General features: G+C 33.4%; 1 protein-coding gene across 1 annotated transcript in view; it reads right to left on the reverse strand.

Annotated features, from left to right (window-relative positions):
* The window catches only part of MYLK3 (putative myosin light chain kinase 3), a 58,844-nt gene that overhangs the window by 10,983 nt on the left and 31,293 nt on the right, over nucleotides 1-16,568 (reverse strand). The window contains exons 3-4 of the mRNA XM_051218952.1: nucleotides 8,211-8,414; nucleotides 3,445-3,586 (exon numbers count right to left, since the gene is read on the reverse strand). Coding sequence (XP_051068918.1) covers nucleotides 3,445-3,586; nucleotides 8,211-8,414 — 346 coding nt within the window. The remainder of the gene's footprint in view (nucleotides 1-3,444; nucleotides 3,587-8,210; nucleotides 8,415-16,568) is intronic.

Consider the following 16,568-nt stretch of genomic DNA (forward strand, 5'->3'; position numbering starts at 1 on the left):
CTTCTACTACTGTAGTGAAGGAGAACGCAGGTGAGGACAACCGAATTCATTTTGGCACAAAATTACAGATACTTGGTAAAACAGAAAAACTATACTATGATACTTAATGTGCAAGATGTTCAATAATTGTCTCGAACTTCGTTGTTCTTGCATTTCCATACTAACTGCTTTCTATTCCCGTTCTTCCTTTCTTGATCTTCCCCATCTTCTGCTGCCAGGCATTACATTCCTGACTCGCATTATATACTACTTATACCAATATAAGTAGCACGCACCACACTACAAATTATTTATATTATCTATGGAGAATTTTAATAATAATATTTTGTGTTGTATTTTATCAGTAGTGTTAATTGATGTTTGATAATTTAGTGTTTGATGGGTTTTGTGGATATTATAGTAATGTCAATGGTTAAGATCATGAGTCAGTTGAAACTAGACCACCGTGGGAAACCTAGAAGCACTGGACGGCCGTTTCGTCCTATTGTGGTACTCCTCGGTAGTGCTCATCCACGACCTCGCTCCCTGCGATATTTGAACCCAAGACCTGGTTTAGCACGCGAGCACTTAACCAATAGACCACTGAGCCGGATAGTGTTTTTCCATGGTGATCTAGCTTCAATTGACTTATGATCTCAACCATTAAAATTATGGAATCGTTGGTCGAAACTATAGTGAGACTATTGTTCATACATAAATGGTGAATGTGTCACTCAATTTCGTGAATTAGTTGAAGGTAGACATTAACACCGTTGGATGCCGGCCAGCTCAGTGGTCTAATAGTTAAGCGCTCGCGCGCGATACTTATAGGTCCTGGGTTCAAATCTCGCGAGGTGGGATCGTGGGCGCGTACTTCTGAGGAGTACCACAATAGAACGAAACGGCCGCCCAGTGTTTCCAGGTTTTCCATGGTGGTCTAGTCTCAACTGACTCATGATCTTAACCATTGAAATTTAGTATTTATTTAAAAAATTTCTTAATAATTCATTACGTTACATTCAATAAAGCAGCAGATCGAAATCAAGTCACATGATCAGAAATGGGAAATTAATTAATTAATCAATTAATCAATTAATGAATTAATTAATCGATTGATTAGTTTCTTAAAATTAATTAATATATGCAATTAAAATCCCTTTGATTGATAGTATTTTCAAATTAGAATAACCTATTTGAATTTATGTATATTTCAATGAACTATACCTTAGATAATGTTATATTATGGAAACAATTAATTATTGAAATGTTTTATATTATTACATATTATTAATATGCCCCTATCAATGTAATTGACAGGATTAAATATTATGTAATTTTTATAAATGAGTAATATATTTTGTTTTGGTTATATCCCAATGAGAATAATGAATGATAACTGTTGCAATCTATTTATGGACTAATACGATACATATATTTTCTTGTATAATTATTAAATAGCTAAACCATACACATTCCTGTTCCTCTCATTATAAGCTTCATTTTGATCTATGAAATATGATTATACGATTTACCATTCGTCAGTTATGCCCAGTCTATTAATTACAGTCTCCCACATTCACAGCCACTTCTGGCTAGATCTTGTACAAATGTTATTTCCTATTTTATGGCACGATGTGGTCTGTTTGGTTTGTATATGAACCCAGTATGTTTGAAATAAATGATTCATATTACAGAGGCTGAGATTGGTGTTTTAGACTTAACAGGCATGGCTAAGCAGGAAGCAGGACCGATAAAGTCTCTCGACTGCTCGTACGGGTTTTATGCGTCATTGGTCCGTTCGATAAATCAATGTTGTCTAATTGGCGTTATCACTAAGTTATACATTGATATGGTCATACAACCACAAGTTATAACAGTTTTAAAAGGATTTATGATAAATAATCATATTGTGATGTGTGCTACTGATGTCATCAGATTATAAGTAGTATGTATCATCAATTGAAGGCGAAATGCTTAGCGGTAGAAGGTTAAGAAAATGGAAGAGAAGAGAACGAGAACAGAGAGTGATCGGTATGGAAACGAAGGAACAACAAAGTTTGAGACAATTGATGGATATTTTGGAAATGAAGGATTGAATGTATGGTTTTCACATTTGAAGAAAACAACTCTGTAATTTCATGTTATGAGACTTTTGGTCGTTCCCACCTGTTTACGTTCATTAAACTATCCCTAGTGAAGTAATTAGATAAAAAATATTCGTAAATAATTCATCAACACAACATTAATTAAAAGTAAAACCCAAAAAAACATTTCAGTGACAGCTGAAATAAAAACAAAACATGATTTATCAATAGTGAAGTTAATAAAATATCTGTTACGTAACTTGCAGTTCTCTCTCTCTCTCTATATATATATATATATAGAGAGAGAGAGAGAGAGTTTGGTTTATGATTAGGTTTCTTTTATTTTGATTGAGATCATTAACCGATTGATGTTAGACCACCACCTTTGGAAACCTGGAAGCACTGGACGGCCGTTTCGTCCTATTGTGGGACTCCTCAGCAGTGCGCATCCACGATCCCGCTCGCGGGATTCGAATTCACTATTCCAAGTTCACTTAGTTCATGAAATAAATTTTTTATCATCTATTTTCGTCAATGATTTCAATCTACCTCTGAACATGATTGAATGAAAATCGACGAAAGACTAAAAGTTTTACAACCTTAACTAATGATGAAAAGACTTCAAAAATGATATTATCATTTTTATCTGAGTTTCACATTGACATTAACACTACACAGCAAACCATCAAACAATTTGTTGTATCTGGATAAAGTACTGTTATTGATTGCTAAATGTTATATCTCGCTGACGTAACTGGTTACTTGCTCCTTGTATAACAAAATAAGGACTAATACAACTTGACGTAATGAATAATACAAGATCGTAGATAAGGATTTATTTTCAGAAGGGGTTTTGTGGATATTATAGTAATTTCAATAGTCTCGCGCGCGAGCGCTTAACCATTAGACCAATGAGCTGGCCGGCATCCAACGGTGTTAATGTCTACCTTCAACTAATTCACGAAATTGAGTGACACATTCACCATTTATGTATGAATAATAGTCTCACTATAGTTTCGACCAACGATTCCATAATTTTGATGGTTGAGATCATAAGTCAATTGAAGCTAGATCACCATGGAAAAGCATTAGGCGGCCATTGAAATTACTATAATATCCACAAAACCCTTCTGATATGATTCCATAATTGATTGACTAAGTATGTCAAAATTACCTGGAACGATATATGATTTACTTATTTAGTCAAAATACAGATTCCAACATATAGAACTAAGCAGTAGTTGATTTAAATTAACCAATAATTAAATACATGTATACAGTTTATAACAATAACAAACTTATCTATAATAGCTAACAAGATGAAAAATTCCCTGAGTTCCTAACTCAACTACATAACACAACTGATAAAAGTTGAGTTTACCTTTAAATCAAGATGTATCACATTTTGTGAATGCATATATTCAACACCTTGAAGTATTTCATGCATAAATTTTATACATCTAGATTCATTTAAATTAAATGATTCATCAATAATTCGTTCAAATAATTCACCCCCTGTAATCCTGTAATAATAAATATATGGAAATAATATCAATATGATCAAGGTGAAATATAAGTTAAATTAAAACGAAATATCAGCAGTGCAAATCCACAACAACGCACGCGGGACTCGAACCAAGGAGCTCCGATCTTACACGTGAACGCTTAACCTCTAGACCATTGAGCTGGACAGTATCCAACGGTGTTAATGCCTAACTTCAACCGATCTATACTAGGACGAAACAGCCATCCACTGATTATAGGTTTTCAATGGTGGTCTAACATCAATCGATTCATAATCTCAATCATAAACTTAACAATCTCCAAATGTTAGACATTCAATTTGAATATGCTGAATAAGCTTACTATTAATAAGTTTAACTAAATAGATCCAAAACATGTATCATGGATAAAGTAGTTCAATGAGAAGTTGAAGTTTATTCGAACTAGATCATATAATATGTTTTTCTTTTCAAGAAATCTGATCACATATTACTTCGTTGAAGTATTCATATGTGGAATGAAAGTCAAACATGTTACAATTTGATATAATGGGAAGAAAAGTCAAAATTCGATTGATTTACTCATTATGAGTTTTGTTCGACATTACTTTCGTTTTAATTCAATGTAATGATTATTTAGTGTAGTATTCTGTTTTGTTTTCCCGTATGACCTTTTTATTCTGTATAACATACGATATCATTGTATTCCATTGACATGAACTATGCTCAGTCTGTGATTTGTTATAACTGAGTATTTCATCCTAGTTATTAATCAAAGTGTGTGAACAATCAATATATAAATGAGTGTATTTTGTCGCATTTGTCGTCGTCATCGTGTTTTGGAGTTTAATAATGCTTCACTTATACCAGTCTTTGTGTTTTTACTTTCGCGTCGTGGAAATTGCAGAGGTTCCTCATTTCGAGTATAAGTGATAATCGTTTCTGACACAACAATCAACGACGACCAAACATAACAAGTATCGTTCAGTCGATAAGACATATTACGATGTGAGGTGTTCAAGTCTGTTATTGATTCCCAAGCTTTCTATACATGACCCTAATCGGGCATTCTATTGAAAAGACTAAGAATGAGAATGGTTATTTATTCTCTGGAGAAGTAGCTTTCACTGAGTCACGAATCGTCAAAAAATCTAATTTTTCTATTCATTGGGATATTACAAATATATTATTTATTTATAAGAATGAGAAAGTTCATTGCTTAACCAAATTAACTCATCTCATTCCTTAAAAACGCAAATTATTTCTAAGCGAATAAAATTCATTTATCATTTGACCAATTCCTTATTAACCCAATTTATCAAAACTGGAGAAGAGAACATAATAAAAGTAATAACAAGGAACAATATTCATCAATATTGTCAGGATATGTTGAAGGTAAGAATATTTACTTTAATCAATGTTCCACAAGTATGTTTTACAGTCCTTTATCATCTCCTTAATTACCTGGTAGATCAAACTTATTCTTATGAGTTCACTCATTCCTGAAAGACTGGAGTCCTAAGCTTCTATAAATTGTCTGGTCTTTTTTGTGTCACATTTCATCAATGAAAGCTTATAGAAAAATGTTTCAATAAGATCTTTATTTAATAGGAAAACCTGGTAGATTAGCCTAAACTAATAGACTTTTATTTAACTAAATTTCAAATCATAGTTGCCCTAGGGTTTAAGATAATGTATGGAATCACAGATGTGCCGGACAACTGATCTGTCAACAAATAAATGAGTTTACCTTTCAATGAGAATATGTAGGCGGTATATTAAATGAGTATTGGATTCTAACAAACTAACCAGAGATTAAGGAAAAATAACTAATGTCGCATTCTTATATGATCTAATAATGAATAACTTTTAAGAATCATTGTACAATTTACAAAATAAATGCCTTTGTTTTGGTTACAGTATTTTGTTTGAATTAGGAAACAATATGACATATTTGCCTAGATTTTTAAGAGATCCCAGATATTCGACAGTGTGATAAGTAGAAATAATGTTAACTGTAGTACAGTGAATCATTCTAAACGGTAGTCACTTGTTCTTTCGATTCAATATTAGTTTGTACTAGCGATTATGACAACATTTTTATTCATAACTAGTTGGTACAATACTCCTGGTTTTAATGATCTGTCTGCTCCAACAACAAAAAAAACCCAGTTTAAAACCAACACATGCTCCCAGTAGAATTACATATATAATCCTAACCAACTATTTAGAAGCAATGCATTAATTAGTAGAGTAATTCAACATAGTAGTGGTTTTTATTTACTCACTACTTGATTCAAGCAAATTTGATATTCATTGCCAATACAATATAATACAGAATTAAATTAAAATATCTTCTGAAAAGATCTGGTCTGTCATCAACAAGTTCATTATTAAAAAAATGTTTGTTTAGGTTAAATACACACCAAAACGACCAAATAAATAGTTTCAGCCCCAGTGAATTACTCAATAATCTAGTTGTTAACTCAATTGAAAACTGTTTTATTTGTTAATAAAATAAAATTATTGTCAGAATGGGTTTTGTGGAGATTTTTAGAAATTTCACTGGTTGAAATCATGAATCAATCGGAGTTAGACCACCAGGGAAAACCTGGAAGCATTGGACGGCCGTTTCATCCTAGTATGGGACTCCTCGGCAGTGCGTATCCACGATCCAGACCCCTGTGAGATTCGAACCCAGGACCTATCAGTCTCGTGCCAGGCGCTTAACCAACTAGACCACTGAGCTGGTCGGCATCAAACTGTGTTAATGTCTAACTTCAACCAATCCACGAAGTTGCGCCACCGTACACCATTGTCTTCAGCGAGTTCCTATCTCACAACAGACCGGCTCAGTGGTCTAGTTGGTTAAGCGCCTGGCACGAGACTGATAGGTCCTGGGTTCGAATCTCACAGGGGGCGAGATCTAGGATGCACACTGCTGAGGAGTGCCATACTGGGATGAAACGGCCATCCAGTGCTTCCAGGTTTTCCATGGTGGTCTAGCTTTAATCGACTGATGATTTCAGCCAGTGAAAATAAAATTAGTTTATAGTATCGTTGAATGCCATTAATTCATTAGTTGAAACATGTTCATGTCCATATATTTTAAAAATTCGGTTTCTTTAAAATATTCCAAGAAAAAGGAAGAAACTAAATTCTAATTTAATTATGAGAATGTGAATTTGTAGAGAGTAGTAATTTTAATAGTTGAGTTTATGTGTCGATTTAAGCTAGATCACTATTGAAAACCTGGAAGTACTGGATAGCTTTTCCGTTCTATTATGGCACTCATCACCAGTGTGTATTCACGATCTCTCATATGGGACTTGAACTCAAGAGCTTCGATCTCATACGAGAACACTTAACCTCTAGACCATTGAGTTACATGACATACACCGGTGTTAATGTCTAACTTTAATCGATCCACGATCTTGCGCAACTCTTCATCCATTATCTGAAATGAATAACTGTCTCCACCTTACACGAATTAGATTCTATTGTCAGAAAGAATTCTAATAAATTACTTGAGATTTAGTGAAAATATTTTTGTTAATATCACTTTTTAAAACTAATTAAGAACGAGTCTTTTTTCCTAGAAAAATTATTTTATAATGAATACGGTGTAACGAAATGAATAAACAAATGACATTCTATTAATGAATTTAAATTTCCACCTTTTATCAAAATGTTACCATATTTTAAAATGAATAATTAAAACGAAATGTTTCAATGATACTTTTTTTTAGATATTCCCTACACTGAAATAAGAGAAAAACTCATCTAAAAATTATGGACAGATGCTGAATTTCATTTTAAAACTATTTTATCATTATAAGCAAAGATTGATAGTGGCTATTAGTGGAATCCAGGAAGTGCGTTTCGTTCTATTTGGGACTCCTCAGCTGGATGTAACTACATCTCAGAGTTGATGTTCACTTTGGGACTCGAAATGCATATTCACAACTCCAACACCGAGGACCGAACACAAGACATTGAGTTCCAAGCGCAAACGACTAACCTTTAGACCTTCAAGCCAGAATCTGACTGTGTTAATGTCTAACGTTAATCAGTGATACTGTGCAACCATCTCTCGGTATCTTTGGTGGATACCTTTCTTACAAGCGACATGGTTGATTACTTTAACCCTCATATTCATAAATCGTTGATATCGTCTACTGTAAAACATTGTTAGTTAGCGAATTCGTGTGAATGTGCAATCTAGTCAAGAGAATCTACTTCTAAAAGTCCCTAAATTAATGTACATTAGTTATATGGTTTTTCCAAAGTTTTCTCAAGATTTTCTTAATTCATCTAAAAATTCTATCGTAAGACGGAAGATAATTGTACAGTATCGTGAAATAATCAAAATTAGACATGTAAACCATCGGTTGCCGAATCATTAATCTATAGGTTAAGTTGTAATCCAGAAATCTCTAACGTCATGGATTAGATCCTCTATAAGGTTGTGGATACGCACTGCATCCAGGAAGTCTCAATCTAATACGGAACAGATAACCAACGCTTCTTTCTTTCCAGTTTAACTAAGGTTAGCCCGTAAAATAAATTATAAAATTCAACGGTGTTCAGAATCCCTTTATAGAAATAAAAACTTTAAAATAAGATCAACTATATGTTAACTTACAATTCAAGAACAAGTGTAACTTCTTCATCAATTTGATATGCATCATATAATTGAATTAATCTTGGATGTCTTAATTTATTCATAACAGCAATTTCATTTAATACACTATTCATATCTTCTTCACTAGCAATTGGAACAAATTTTGCAGCAAATTCTCTTCCAGTCTTTTTTTCTTGACATCGTTTCACTTCACCAAATTTTCCACTGTTGAAAACAAAATACAAAAGATTATAATTTTCTTTTCTAATTTAAAGGAATAAGTTTTATAGTTTAAACAGTAACATATATCTACGAATTTACAAAAATCATAGAAAATAGTACTCTTCATGTAAGCAATGATGGAGAGTGGCTAGCAGTGGAAACCAGGACGCGCGTTTCGTCCTATTTGGGACTCGTCAGCTGGATGTACCTGCATCTCAGAGTTGATGTTCACTTTTGGACTCGAACCCAGTACCATTCGCCCTAAACGCCATCGCGTTATTCACTCAGTTACTGAGTCCTGATAGCCACTTGCTTGTGCAATACCAAGTGAATTGTACTCTTCAGTAGATAAAACTATTGTATGTATGACACAATAGGTGTTTTTCCTCGTAATTAATTATCGAAATATGTAAAGTTTTAATCACCTTTCATAATTCGATGTAGATCGAAAATAGGTCAGAAGAATACTTTTATACTCCCTACTTTTAAAATATTCATAATAAAAACTAATCAAAATTTCACTCCATTTGGTATTGTTTGCTTGTATCTTCCCAATGTTGTTTAGGACTGTAAATTGACCAGTCTCTTATTGACATATGTGCATCCTGTGCATATTGCCTCCATATTGCCTTGAGTCACAAGCTTTATAAGCAAAGATGGATAGTGGTTAGTAGTGGAATCCAGGAAGCACGTTTCGTCCCGTTGGGGACTCATCGGCTGGATGTGCCTGAGTCCCAGAGTTGATGTTCACTCCTGGACTCGGACCCAGTACCAGGACTCAGTAGCTAAGTGGATAACGCGATAGCATCTGAAGTGAAGTGTACTGGGTTTGAGTTGCGGAATAAACAACAACTCTGGGATGAAAGTATATCCAGCTGATGTGCCTCGTATATGACGAAACATGCTTCCTGGACTCCACTGTTAGACACCATCCATCTTTGCTTATAATACTCAGAATTTCGTTAAAGAATTTCTCAATGTTTTTTTTCAGTCTCACGGTTTTTAAAGACAATGTTATGCAAGTATTCTAAAGTGATCATAGGATTTTTAATCAATAAGTGAACAACTGAAAAGTTGGTACTAGACTGAGTTTCCTCAGTCAATAACAAATTCTTTATTTCATTTCATTCACATCTGTTAAACTCTTCCATTGATTGTAAAGTCTAAACTAGTATGTATTGTTAAAAATCGATCTAAATACATCACAGAATTTTCCATTGAGCAAGATATTAAGTTCACTAAAGTTTAGTTAAAATCCTTTAACCAATGAAACATTAAGAAGATAAATACTCAAATTCATAAAGGCATCAAATAACGGTTGACAGGTTGGTAATTGAACTTAAAATAGTATAAAAATACCCTGAACCTATTCAATCAACCTGTATAGTGAGTCAATCAGTAGAGTCTAGCACATTTGTGTATCGGTTTAAGTAGTTACACCATATTAGCATATAGAAATGAAATTAATAGGACAAATTACTGAGTAGTAGAAGTAGTTACAGTATTACTATTATTGTAGTGAACGAGAACACAACCAAGTGTTTGTGAAATGCAACATTACAGAGTGTCTTAGTCAAATTTGAGAACCATACAATAATAGTTCATTTGCAAAATATTCATCAATTGTCTCAGACCTTATTGTTCCTTCGTATCCATACCGATCACTCTCTGTTCTCGTTCTCTTCTCTTCCATTTTCTTAACCTTCTACCTCTAAGCATTTCGTCTTCAATTGATGATACATACTACTTATATTTGTCGGCATCAGTAGCACACACCACGTTATTACTGTTATTATTACTAGTTGTAACAGTAATAAAAAATAGACAATCTATATTATGATCATAAAACTCAGTATAACTACTCAGCAGCTAAAGCTACCTTTTATAATTTACCAAGGAATCAAAATCCAGTATAAAAAAACGTGATAAGTGATTATAGAAGTGTAATACCCACTGAATAGAAAAGTAGAACATAGTATCCAGTCATTGATTATCTTGGTGTATATTTAAAGCAACAAATCTTTTCTTCCATCACAGAAAAAGAAACCATAAACTATCACTACATGATTATGTAAGAATCTTTTTACAAAATTCAAACTGGCTATTTTTCTGTTTTGTATTGCATATTCAAAACAACAAAAAAAGAAAGAGATTGGAATAGTCCAAATGGTAGGGTAAGACATTGTTTTCAAAGTAAATTAATGAAAAAGCTATGTACTTTATTTTCGATCCCATACTTTGTTTCCATACTTTTCAAAAGATTGATTATTATTGTTGTGAGGTGGTAACTCACTGAAGACAATGGTGGATGTGTCACTCGATTTCGTGGATTAGTTGAAGTTAGACATTAACACTGTTGGATACCGCCCAGCTCAGTGGTCTAATTGGTTAAGCGCCTGGAGCGAGGCTGATAGGTCCTGGGTTCAAATCTCGCGGGGTAGGATCATGGATGCACACTGCTGAGGAGTCCCATATTATGATGAAACAGCCGTCCAATGCTTCCAGGTTTTCCATGGTGGTCTAAATCCAATTAACTCATGATCTCAAATATTGAAATTACTACAACCTCCACAAAAACCCCTTCTGTTATTATTGTTTGTTGTGAAATTCCTAGTCTTTGTATAAATCTATAGGAACTCTGTTAGGAATATTGTCTCTTTATATGTTAGTGTTTTCTTTCATTAGGGAATAGATGGAATTTTTTAGTAATAAAAAAGATTTATGTATATCATCATGAAAGTATTTTACAATCATTATTATCTGGTAGGTGATATTTAGAGTGTAGAATATTAAGTTCAATTTAACCGGTAAAACTGTATTTGTATTTGTATTGCTTGCATCTGCTGGGACCACCGCGTACGTAATAGTGAGGTTAGACGTAGGGTATTAGGGAATAATGGTAAATTGGTTGATGAGGTTGTGAATTTTCATCGACTGAGATGGTTGGGCAACGTGTCAATTATGCCTAAATATCGATTACTACGACGCTCAAAGTTGACTAGTGTTGGGGTCGAGACTATAATTTATGGACGACTTTTGAACGAATCATAAGTGACCTTGAGAAATATCAGCTAATCAGAAAACAGTCAGTATAGAGTAAAAATATATTATACAAAACCAAAGAAATAGAGTTGATACACTTCTTACAAATGGTTCAAAAACTTGTCAAGGTTACAAAGAGGTTCAGAGGTTCTAAAATCGAAATGCATGTAGTAGAGGAAATCATCCATATGGCTACAGAATAGTCGACCTCTGGATTATTGACTTTCTACATTGTCGTCAAACTGTACTTTATATCGAAATATTAAAGAAAAACACATTCATATCTATACGCATTATAAAATGTCTAGGTGACTAATTACACAATGATAAAAGCATACAAAACATAGTTTACCATGAATTACATAATCATTTTCAAATTCTGTCTATTGACTATAATGTCGCCTATAATCATTCCAATAGTGAAGTTGTAATATCCTTTTATGTTTCCAAATTAACCCAAGTTGAAAGAGTCTCAGTATATATATATATATATATATATATATATATATATATATTGCTTTTTTCCCTTCCACTGGATGACATTTTAGCGTTTAAAAAACAGAAAAAAATAATAAAAATCCGGTAGTTTCCACTATTTGAGCTACTTTTTTTTCTAAAAAGGAATCTTTAGCTTAAATTGTCTGCACATTGATTTATACATTTAGTCTGGTTATGAATTATAATTTAGATATTTCGGTACAATGAAACTATTCAGAATAGCGTTTATTAACATTTAATACCAATGTAAGTAATATGTGTAAATGTTACTTATAATTACTAATTCATAATGAATAAAAAATAACATATGCGCTAACATTAATGCACCGAATGGTTGGACTAACTAATGTCTAATTTTACCATGTTACCATGACACTTCAAGTTTTGGTTAATATATATGTATATACGTATGCATGTGTGCTTAGAATTTTAGCTACTTCATTTGACAGTGACTAAAATGTCAATATGAACAACAAAATGTAAGCACCAATCTTTGTATTCAGACTTGTCATTACACAAATTTAAAATCGAATTAATTATGTTATTAATAGTGAATAGGTACAGTCCATACCGTAATGTACCGTACTCTACCGTATAAATGGAAGAATAAGTGGAAAATATTATTTAGAATAGATGTATGATCGCTAGAAAACGAATATAGGATGAGCTGTTCATCTGATTTGAGATTTGACAATTATATATACCTGCCACATGCTAATGTTAAGATTAGAACTAGGACTCGAACATAAAACCTTTCAATTCAAATTCCCAATACAGTATTCTCTGAACTAATAAATCCAGATAGCCACTAACTTAACTAAAATGGATAGATACAGGCAGTCCTCACACAAATACTGGTTATAATTTAGTTAACAATATCAAAGACGGAATACAGCTTTTAAACATTTCTCCTGAAGTATGTTACTTTTTTTAGTCCAATACAATATAAATAAGTGTCATTAGATAAACTAAGACCGATCAGTACTCTTTTGGAGTTACGTTCAATTGTTATTATTAACTTATATACTTTGATATTTATACCTAAAAGAAAGCGAGTATATTTTCACAATAACAGAGATGAAATGAATAACACTGAAGTAAACAAAATAATTCCGTTTAAATCTATGCGAATGAAATCATGGTAATACATTTTTCTCACCCAAAGGGGTTTGTGGAGATTTTATAAATTTCGCAGATTGAAATCACGAGTCAGTTGAAGCTAGATTACCATGGAAAACCTGGAAGCATTGGACGGCCGTCTCGTCCCAGTATGGGACTCCTCAGCAGTGCGCATCCACCATCCCGTACTCCCCGACATTCAAACCCACGACCTATCAGTCTCGTGCCAGGCACTTAACCAACTAGACCGCTGAGCTGGCCGGCATCCAACGGTGTTAATGTCTAACTTCAACCAATCCACGAAGTTGCGCCACCGTACATCATTGTCTTCAGTGAGTTGATATCTCACAACAGACCTGATTGAACTCCACTGGTAACAGCTACTCATGATTTCAATCTGTGAAATTTCTAAAATCTCCACGAAACCCCTTCTGATAATAATCATCTGCTCACTAGTGACTGATTTCAAGAGATACTTTTGGAGTTCTAGTGAGAAGCCGTTACCAGTGGAGTTCAACCAGGTCTATTGTGAGATATCAACTCACTGAAGACAATGATGTACGGTGGCGCAACTTCGTGGATTGGTTGAAGTTAGACATTAACACCGTTGGATGCCGGCCAGCTCAGCGGTCTAGTTGGTTAAGTGCCTGGCACGAGACTGATAGGTCGTGGGTTTGAATGTCGGGGAGTACGGGATGGTGGATGCGCATTGCTGAGAAGTTCCATACTGGGACGAGACGGCCGTCCAATGCTTCCAGGTTTTCCATGGTAATCCACCTTCAACTGACTCATGATTCCAATCAGTGAAATTCAAATAACTTATTTCCTTTCGAAATATGTATTTTGATAATATTGTCTAATAGATAATGAAAGCTTCACAATAAAAATCAATTCAGTTGAAAGAAAAAACAACATTATTGATTTATAAGTATTCTCCACTATCTGAAAAGTACTACAAACCAAAAAATTAAATTACTTTTCCTCTCATGAAATACGTTGTCATGGTTGTTACCTCCTTATTATTATTATTATTATTTATATTGCCAAGTGTTTTTGCTTTATTTTATGCAAATTTAATGTGCGTCTTCATTTTTGCCATTTTATTTAATACATTAATGAAAAAGAAACAGAATTGATCCTATAGGATATTTAAGTAGTATGAAAAGATTAACAAAATGAATACTTTTTCATATTGAATAGTAATCCTAATAGAACGGTGTCTATATATAAACTTAATAGATTGATCATGTGAAAGTGAAAAAAATGTTCTATATTTCCTTGAATTCTTTCATTTTATTGAAATATCATTTGAAAGCTTAACCTTTAAAATGGAGAAGAAGAAGAAGAAGAAGAAGAAGAATAGAAGAAAAAGAATGAAAGTAGGAAATTTCTCGATTTTCATGTATAATCTTCAATATTGACTATGGCTGAATTATTTCAGTGAAAATAAACTTTTTTTTAAAAAATACACTACACAGTGTGTGATAGTTCCATCATGTAGAGTTTATTATTCTCGACCAAAAAAAAACAAACCCAGTTTTCTAGGACTTTACAATTTCAAGTTACTGAAAACATTCTAGTAGTATTGTGGTGTATAGTATTTATGTTGACAGGTGTAAGTAGTATGTAATATGTCAAAAGAGAATTGAGAAGATGGAATTGGAGAGAATAGAAAAGAATTGGAATAAAAACAGGATTGGAAGAAACATAATGGATGTAAGGAGCAATTGAAAGATGTGTAAATGATGTATTTGATGTATGATTTTCACAAGTTACTAAACCACTATGTGACTATACATTAGAAAACAATTTGTTTGTCCACACCTGAGTTCGCGTTCATTAAAGTATACTCTAATCATTTTCACTTGAATATTCCTATCGAATTATTTTAATCATTAATTGTTTTCTGTGTGTGAAATTTGCTGAATATTTTGAAGGTATAAAAGATGAGAAGTGAACATAAATTCACTTGGTATTGTTTACTTGGATCTTCTCATTGTTGTTTAGGACCACAATTGATCAATCTCTTATTGGTATATGTGCATCCTGTACGAATCGCCTCGATATTGCCTTAATTCACAAGTATTCTAAACAAAGATGGATAGTGGCTAGCATCACTGGGAAGTTTTAAGTAAACAATAACAAGTAAGTTTAAACTTCATCCGATTACACAAGCAAGTGGCTATCATGACTCAGTAGCTAAGTGGATAACGCGATAGTGTTTGAGGTGAACTGTACTAGGTTCGAGTGGTGGAGTGAACATCAACTCTGGGATGCAGGTACATCCAGTTGGCGAGTCCCAAATGGGATGAAACATGCTTCCTGAATTTTACTGCTAGCTACCATCCAACTTTGCTTAGAAGTGTACATAAGCTTTAGAAATTTCATTCCTATATACCAATGAAAAATAAAGGTAAGCGTATAAATTACTTTTTTCCAAGTTAATGTAGCTTTTAGAAAAAAAGCCTACTAGATGTTGACTTGTAAAGTATTTACAATTCTATCTTAATATAGTTTGAATAACTTGTGTCGTTCAAAACTTAAATATTAGTATTAACGACGTTATTTTGGTAGATTTACTCAAAAGATTCATAGGAGGGTCGTCGATTTGCACCTCTGAGGAGTTATATATTAAGATGTAACATTTATCGAGCGCTTTCTGGTCTCCAGTGGTTGCGTATCTCTAGTCGGTCAGTGATGTAAACTAAAATATTCAACAGTCTCCATGACACCACCTATACTGATTGTGATCTTTATCTACGACATGAATGCTTCCAGGTTTTCCATTGTGGTCTAGCTTTAATATCCACAAAACCCCTCTCTGATTATAATAATAAGTGTTCTACGTAAAGACAAGGACTGGCAAAACAAGGACAGCATTCCTACAGTTGAAAAACATATGGAACTCAAAACAGTTGTTAAACAATATCAAAGTCACAGTCTTAAATACGAATGTCAAGACAGTTCTACTGTGCGGAGATGAAACTGTGAGAACTACCACAACCATAATCGAAGAAGTACAAGTATTTATGAAAAATTGTCTATTCAAGATGTTCAATGTCCGTTGACCGGATACCATCAACAACGGCCCACTGTGGGAGAGAACAAACCAACTTCGAGTTGAGTAGGAATTTAGAAAAAGGAGTTACAGGTGGATAGGACATAAATTACGGAAACCATCAAACTGCATTACGAGGAGTGCGGCAAAAAGGAAAAATAATTTCCATTCACCCACCGTATCATATTCCCTGTGTTATCAGTAATCCTAGGTTTAGATTTCAGTCAAAATATAGATTTACTCTTTTGGTAGTGTTACGTACTCTGAAATGGATAAATTAATTATAAACCTTTTATTAATCTTCTGTACAACATTATTAGACTTGAAATTTAAATGAGCTCTATGAAATTATACTTGTATGTTTATGAGTGTGAACTCCTGAGGAGTCCCATACAAGCATGAAACACATCTAGATTTTTTCCGTGTTTTTCAACAGTAGT

The sequence above is a fragment of the Schistosoma haematobium genome, chromosome 3 (assembly GCF_000699445.3).
Source record: "Schistosoma haematobium chromosome 3, whole genome shotgun sequence".
Taxonomy (NCBI): domain Eukaryota; kingdom Metazoa; phylum Platyhelminthes; class Trematoda; order Strigeidida; family Schistosomatidae; genus Schistosoma; species Schistosoma haematobium.